Source organism: Neofelis nebulosa, chromosome 13 (genome assembly GCF_028018385.1).
Source record: "Neofelis nebulosa isolate mNeoNeb1 chromosome 13, mNeoNeb1.pri, whole genome shotgun sequence".
NCBI classification, from domain to species: domain Eukaryota; kingdom Metazoa; phylum Chordata; class Mammalia; order Carnivora; family Felidae; genus Neofelis; species Neofelis nebulosa.
In genome coordinates this window covers 66,739,509-66,746,951 of record NC_080794.1, presented here as the reverse complement: position 1 = coordinate 66,746,951, position 7,443 = coordinate 66,739,509, and the positions used below count along the sequence as shown (strand labels likewise).

Here is a 7,443-nt window from a genome sequence, read left to right as displayed (position 1 = left end):
CACTAGCGGGAGACGGCTTGAAAGGGAGACTTGGAGGATGGGGTTCGGACAGCAGGAATTGCAGAGCCAGCTCCCAGGCCTCAGAGATCTGGGCTGCGCGCTCCAGCGGAAGCCCATGGAGACCGCGCGGCTGGAGGGACCAGAGCACGGCCTGCGCCAAACACGCTAGGCAGGCTCGCCACCTGCAGAGAGATTGGGGCGGGGCCCCGTTGGAATGAGGCGGGGCCGCGGTCGGGGCGGGGCGGAGCCGTGGCGAAACTCTGGCAGTCGGGAGGGAAGGCTCAGGTGGGGAGAGGTGGGTGGGCGGAAAGTCGGGAGATGTGTCCTGCCCTCGCGCCTGCTAAGAAGACCTGGGCCCGGCGCTTCTGCGCTGGGCGGGGCTTTGGCGCCCGAGGCCTTTGAGCGCCCGGAAGGGCCGGGCCTGCGCGCTCCTCAGGGCAGGGGGCCGGGGGCCAGCGTCGCGACACGGCGGGAGGGGCTTGGAGCGGGTCTGCTTTTCGTTTCCGTTTTCCTCCCTTCCTCAGTGTATCCCCGAACCGGAAGGTGTAGGGGCAGGGCGACGCACAGATCCACCCCTTCTGATCCCCCTGGTGTTTGGCCACGTGGGCGCCCATTCCTCTTGGACCCCGCCCATTAAAGCGGTTTCAGGGTACGCCTGTATGGATATCTCCCCGAAGTGAAAAGTTAGCGTTTAGCCGTTTTTAAGTTGGTACTTCGGGGGAGGGGGGAAATACTCCCGTGGGGCAGAGGAGATTCCAGAGAGAGAACCATAATGAACGTACAGGCCCTCACCCAAGGAGCGCCTCTTTCCTCTAGGCCCCTGGCTTGGACAGGCCCCGGACCCCTGGGTTTATTTATCCCTACCGGAGTTCTGGATGCCCACCCGGGAGCAGCTTCGGGGCCATGCCAATTTCACCCACTTTAAACGCTTTGCATCCTGATTTTTTCTGTCTCCTATCTAGATCGATTCAGTGACGCAGAGCCTTTCAGGGTTGGCTGGAAGCCAAAGCCCAGCCTCCCGATGGAGTCTGAATCCAGCCGATCTGAAGAGGAGACCCCTTCCCTCTTGTGGGGTTTGGATCCTGTGTTTCTAGCCTTTGCAAAACTCTACATCAGGGATATCCTGGACTTGAAGGAGTCCTGCCAGGTACCAGGTATGTGGCTGGTGGGCCTGGAGGATGCCCTGTGCTGCACCTGCACCCCAGTCTTCTTCAAAGCTGCAGAATGCTCGGGGCTTAGCGGCTTTCAGGAGAGCCTTGCCTCCTGCAGACTCGGAAAATGACCTAGCGTGGACTCTCAAATTAGTTCATTTCTATGCAAGTTAAAAAGTCTAAATCTCAATTTTATTTCTTAAAATAAATGCTTGGGGAAGTAACCTTTGTACTGAGGAATGTTTTTGTCTGCAGTTGAGATCTCTCATGTTACAACAGGCTCAGTAGTTTTTCTTTGGGACAGCTCTTGGTGGAAAGCTCACTGGACCAGGCATCTCTAGGCTTTGTTCTCTTTCTCAACTGTGCCTCCTAACTGGCCTGGGCATGTGACTCACCTGTAAAGGTTAGGTGTCTTCTTTGTAAAAATAAGGATTAACCAGGCCTGACTTTCTTGTGGGGTTTTGTTTTGTTTTCACTTAATCAGAACCAAGTTGTATAAACTCCTTGAGAGGAAAGATGTGATCTGCTTTATACACCTATGTAATTACAGTGCTTAAAACAGTGCCAGGCGTGTAGTGGTCCCTCAAAGAAATAGTAATTGGGGCAAAAAAAGTATTAAAAATGTAAAGTTAAAGAAATCACTTTTTTTTAAAGTGGTAGAATAAAGATAGGTTCTTCATACCTAAAACATAACAAATATAATTTGAGGTAGATTTAAATAATGCACTTAGTTGTGCATGGGTCTTCACATGTTTACTGTGTTATATGAGAAGTTTGGTTAAACTCTTTGCTGTTTTGAACAAATAGCAAGCTGTGAGTCAGAAGTAGTCAAGAATCTCAAGTATGTACAGTTCTAATGAGAGGATGTTTTGTGTGTTTCCAGTTCTATGTACAAGTATATTTGGATGGCCTTATTTTAAAGCCTTTAGTGCATATTTTTCACCACACCTTGGTTTCCTATTATTGTTGGAGATTGTCTGTTTTTTGTTTTTTGTTTTTCCTTGGAAGGCAGCCGTCCTCCCCCATAGTTGTCCATTTTCCAGAACAGGCCGATATTCTTCATAGCTCAACTCAGGAAGAAAGCAATTTCACACCAAATGCCAGCCTTGCATTTGAAAGAAAAGTCTTCTGTAGATGCTCAAGATAATATCAGGGCATGCTAGGGGCTTAATGCTTCTTGTGGCTGAAGGACTTTACGATGTATTAACAACAAACCAAGGAAAACTGATCCTGATGGTCTTTGCTATGTCACTGGTAATACTGTTCCAGATGTGATTTTGTTGCCAGGTGGACTGGGGAGACCCCCCCTCGCCACCCCCCGGGCCCTGTGCCTCCACCCAGTCCTTCCCAGGGATGTTGCCAGAGGCTCTTTGTCTCCTAGCAAGGAAGAATTCAAGGAGAGACCAGACACATGGTTGAGCAGTGCAAATGGGAAAGTTTATTAAAGTGAGATGTGAGAACAGGCTAACTCAGTGGAGAGCTGTGCCTGGGGTTTTGGGTTTGTATCTTGTATTGACAGGTGTTAGGGGATGGAAAATTTATTACTTTGGGAGGGATATTTTTGTGAGCAGGGTTTCATGCCTTTTCTCCCTTACTCGATCAGGGTTTCTGGCCTTCTTTGTCTGGGGTCTGTCTGTTTTGATCCAGCTTCTGGTGGCTTTGGTTTTGGAGTGTTGCCTCGGACCGGTATCTAAATTTCCTGATAGCTGGCCTCCAGGCATCCTGTTAAAAACCGAACTAACTGCCTACTCTTGTTTTTAAAATGAAACTTCATGGTTGAAGCAGACACCAACCATAATTTCACAAGAGTAGTACTCTCTAGATTATACTGTAGGGCCCTAAGGGTGGGAAATTCCCCTAGTCTAGTCTAGGTTTTTACTTCTGTGTTGTTTTTGGTTTGGTTTGAGGATGGGGGTTGTCCATGCCTGAAAGAACAACCGTGTGATCGGAGAGGGCTGGGATTTCCAGCTGGGTGACATCAGCCCAACCCCTTGGGAAGGGAGGGGGCTGAAGATTGAGTTGTTATGTGGCCAAGGATTGAGTCTTGCCTGCATACTGAAACGAGTAAAAACTCTGGACACTGAGGCTCAGGTGAATTTTCTTGGTTGGTAATCATACATTGATTTATCGAGAGGGTGATGTGTTCTGTGGATATGGAAGCTTTGTGCTTGGACCTTCCCAGACCTTGTCCTATGCCTCTCTTTATTTAGATAGTCCTGATTTGTACCCTGTACTAAGAAACTACAGTCATAGGTCTAACACCTTCCTGAGTTGTGTGCCATTCTAGCAGATTATCAAAGCTGAGTGAGTTACAGGAACCCCTAATTTGTAGTGCTTTGGTCAGAAGTGTGGGTGGCCTGAGAACCCCCAAATTTAGGGTCAGTGACTGAAGAAAGAGCAGTCTTGTGGGAGACTGTGACCTTGACTTGAAATTTGATCTTATTCTGCTTATTTGCCATCAGAATTGCCTTGCAAAATGGTTGCAAAATGTCAACTCTGTGGGGGCGCCTGGGTGGCTCAGTCGGTTAAGCGGCCGACTTCGGCTCAGGTCATGATCTCACGGTCCGTAAGTTCGAGCCCCGCGTCGGGCTCTGTGCTGACAGCCCAGAGCCTGGAGCCTGTTTCAGATTCTGTGTCTCCCTCTCTCTCTGCCCCTCCCCTGTTCATGCTCTGTCTCTCTCTGTCTCAAAAATAAATAAGCGTAAAAAAAAAAAAAGTTTAAAAAAAAAATGTCAACTCTGAATTTAGGGTTAAACTAATACAAAATGTTAAGAAAAAAATGTTACAAAGTTTGACTGTGGTGGTGGTGGTGGTGTTTATAGGTTTTGGGGTCTTTTTTGCTGCATCTTTTTGTTTATAGCATAAAGAAATTGTCTTTATTATTCTAAATATCCATGTCAGACTTTAATAATGGGATATAGTGAATGTTGTTTAAATCAAAATACAGTACTTATATTATCTAATTCTTGAGGGTCCAATGAAGTGGAAATAGTGTATTCATAAGAATTATACTAAAAATAGCATCTTATCGGGACCTGGATGGCTCAGTCAGTTGAACATCTGATCTTGATTTTAGCTCAGGTCAGGATCCCAGGGTCATGGGATTGAGCCCTGCTGAGCTTAAGATTGTCTCTCGCTCTCTTGGGGCGCCTGGGTGGCGCAGTCGGTTAAGCGTCCGACTTCAGCCAGGTCATGATCTCGCGGTCCGTGAGTTCGAGCCCCGCGTCAGGCTCTGGGCTGATGGCTCGGAGCCTGGAGCCCGTTTCTGATTCTGTGTCTCCCTCTCTCTCTGCCCCTCCCCCATTCATGCTCTGTCTCTCTCTGTCCCAAAAATAAATTAAAAACGTTGGAAAAAAAAAAGATTGTCTCTCGCTCTCTCCTTGTGCCCCCGCCCCCCCCTTTCTAAAATAAAATAAAAAATTAATAACAAATAGTATCTTAGGTATTTGAATGCATTCATACATCAATTAAATAACAGCAGTTAGACTAAAAAGAGGTAAATCAAAAATATTTTTAAAAGAGAGAAAACAGACAAATGTCTTGCTGGAGTGGTGGCTGTTTGGGGGTTGGCTACTGTGAAAGCTGAATCAAGCCTGCCTGTGTGATTCCAGATCCCTGAACCCTCCTGGCCTGACCCTTCTCCTTCCTGCAGCCCTGATGATCCAGATGATTCCCCCTGATATGTTTGCGCCTCCTTGGGCTTCATGTGGAACAAAGGCAGCAGGAGCAGAAACACTTGGGGTTGCAGCCTAAACTCCACATAAGCCAGTATCCGTCGTCTTGGTTATTTTCTTTTCTTGACTTACTGAGCTTTCTTTCGGTCAGCAGAGCTGCCATCCAACTTTTATTGAGCCCTTTTGTCCTAGAAGAGAATCTTGTTTTGATAGAAGGAAGTTCTCTCCATGTCTTCCGCCATCTTCTTGTAGGTTGTGCTTCTGATATGTGGCGTTCATGATTCCATACACTCTGGGAAGTGTCTTCTCTGTTTACAAGCAGCGTGTTTCCTCCTCAGTTGATTTTCTCTGAGTGTTTTGATTCAACCCATGTGTTATTTTCTTTTAAATTGGTTCTCCATTGTTCTGTGATGCTTTTAAGACGTTTATTGCATCAATCACTTAAGATTGGAAGGATTGTTTGCACCTTGGAGTGAGTAGGTCTGTCCTTGAAGGTGACCATTGTCAGTCTAGAAGATAAAAGTTTAGGGGTCTCTCTTTCCTGTGCTTTCTTGAGAAAGTCTGTTGTGTTCTCAAGTGAAGACCTGTTCAGATTTTTATTGAGTGGCGCAGCATAGTTTGCAACACTGGAGGATTAGCCTCCATCACAGGTGACTTGAATACTTCCCTGGCTTGTGTCATTAGTCCAGTCTTGTTACCACCTTTTTTGTATGTTTCAACGTAGGCAGAATACATTTTGGTTAGCTCTTTTCCCACTCTTAAAGTGTGTCAGCTCTTTACTATAAAAACCACCATAGCAGCACATACCAGGGTGTCCAGGGAAACCCACAGAGGCCTGGGACTGTCTCAGGCTTTCAGACATCACCAGTGAAGCACCCCATAGTGGCTCTAGGACCAGCTGGAAAGATATTTCAGGGGCAGACAGTGGATCCTCCAATGGGTCCAGAGGTCTCCACAGTTCTGCCTCCTCCTATTTTGTGGTCCTGGGGCCACAACTGACACATGGAATCCTGTGGAGTGTGCTGTCTCTAATGCAAACCAATCCCAGGACAGACCATCTTTGAGCTGGGATAGGGGAAGGCCAGTCACATTCAGAGAACGGTTCCAACCTGGCTCTGCTCAGGACACAGATAGAAAGTGTTATTACCTGTACAATGCATTTGGGGAAGCAGAAAGTGCTGGCTGCAGCCAGAGAGCAGCCTGGAGTTCAGGCCACTCTACGCCCCACCTGGCCCTGCAGCAAACCAAAGGAGGGCCATGCCATAGCTCTTCTCTGCACACAAGCATGTCAGGGCAGGGTGTTGGGGTATACTCCAGGACAGGACTCCATGCCCATATCCATAGGTGAGGCTCATTCTCCTGATTTAAACTTTCTTCTGCCACAGGAAGTCTGAGCTTGCCTGCGGAGGTCCTGCAGGGCTCTCCCTCCTCTGAACTTGCCCTTTGTGTTTGGTCAGTGCAGGCAGGCAGGGGCAGAGGCCCCAAAGGTCTCACCAAAGGTGGTAACTAAGGGGCCTGGATATCAATCGTAAGAACTCAGGAGAAGTTGATTGGAAGTATCCTGCACTTGAAATGTCGTGGATTTTCTGTGGAACCAGTTTGTCCCCATTCAACCCAAGTGTCGCTGGAAGGGGGTGACTCTCCTTGGGAATGACACAGTGACTCGGGCTCCTTCCCTTGTGCAGCCTTGCCATTTCAGCTCATGGCCCCCATTTGTTGCCCTGGGCATGGTCTCTAATCCACTAAGTCATCTTGAGAAGGATGCTCTGCCAGGGAGAGGGCCTTCTTTTGGCTAAATTTGCCACCATGTTTTCCTTCCAACCACATCTCACCCTTCTAGGATCTCTAGCTGATTGAGGCTTAGAGCCTCCTTGTCCATCCTCTGGGACTCTCCATGAGTGTCTCATCCCCAGCCCCTTTATCCACATGGGAAACGAGAGCCGTCAGTGGAGGCCAGTCTGGAGGTTTTGAAGGGCTTCAGGGTTCGGGCCGTCCTGCTGCCCAGCCCTATAGGTGTGGAGAAGAGAGGCTCTGTCCAGGCTTGGTGGGGAGGGAGGAGGTGGTCAGATGCCTACATTGGTGAATGTTTCTTTGTTTACAATTAATATCTTTTATTTATTTATTTATTTTTAAAAATTTGTTTTTTAATCTTTATTTTTGAGAGAGAGAGGGAGACACATAATCTGAAGCAGGCTCCAGGCTCTGAGCTGTCAGCACAGACCCCAATGTGGGGCTTGAACCCATGAACTGCGAGATCATGACCTGAGCCGAAGTCGGACATCTAACTGACTGAGCCACCCAGGCGCCCCTCATATCTTTATTTTAAAAGGAAATAGCCATTTAAATGTTTATAGCCTCTTTCTAAAACTAAAGAATTTAGCCATCATGGTGGGAAAAAGGACAAGCTGGAGGTTTTAGTTTGGATTTCGTTAGCTGTAGGAGACACATGCACATGCCAGTAGCTTAAGCCAGAATAGGGAGTTAGGTTAGGATGTTGGGGGTGCGCAGACAGGAAGCTCTGCAGGAGCCAGGACAGCTCTGGGACCTTGGGTGGGAATCAGGGACTCACTGCAGCCAGGTGTCCCTCCACAACCCTTCCAGAGTCCACAAAAGGCCTC

At 47.9% G+C, this 7,443-nt stretch overlaps 1 protein-coding gene across 9 annotated transcripts in view; it reads left to right on the top strand.

The window, feature by feature from the left end:
• The first annotated feature begins 232 nt into the window (after nt 1-232).
• The window catches only part of STN1 (STN1 subunit of CST complex), a 66,320-nt gene continuing 59,109 nt past the window's right edge, over nt 233-7,443 (top strand). For 3 of the 9 annotated variants that reach the window (XM_058697683.1, XM_058697682.1, XM_058697684.1), the window contains exons 1-2: nt 498-649; nt 963-1,154. In XM_058697683.1, the coding sequence (XP_058553666.1) occupies nt 1,022-1,154 (133 nt within the window). In that variant the 5' untranslated portion in view covers nt 498-649; nt 963-1,021. The other 6 variants (XM_058697681.1, XM_058697677.1, XM_058697679.1 and 3 more) reach the window with 5 other exon arrangements.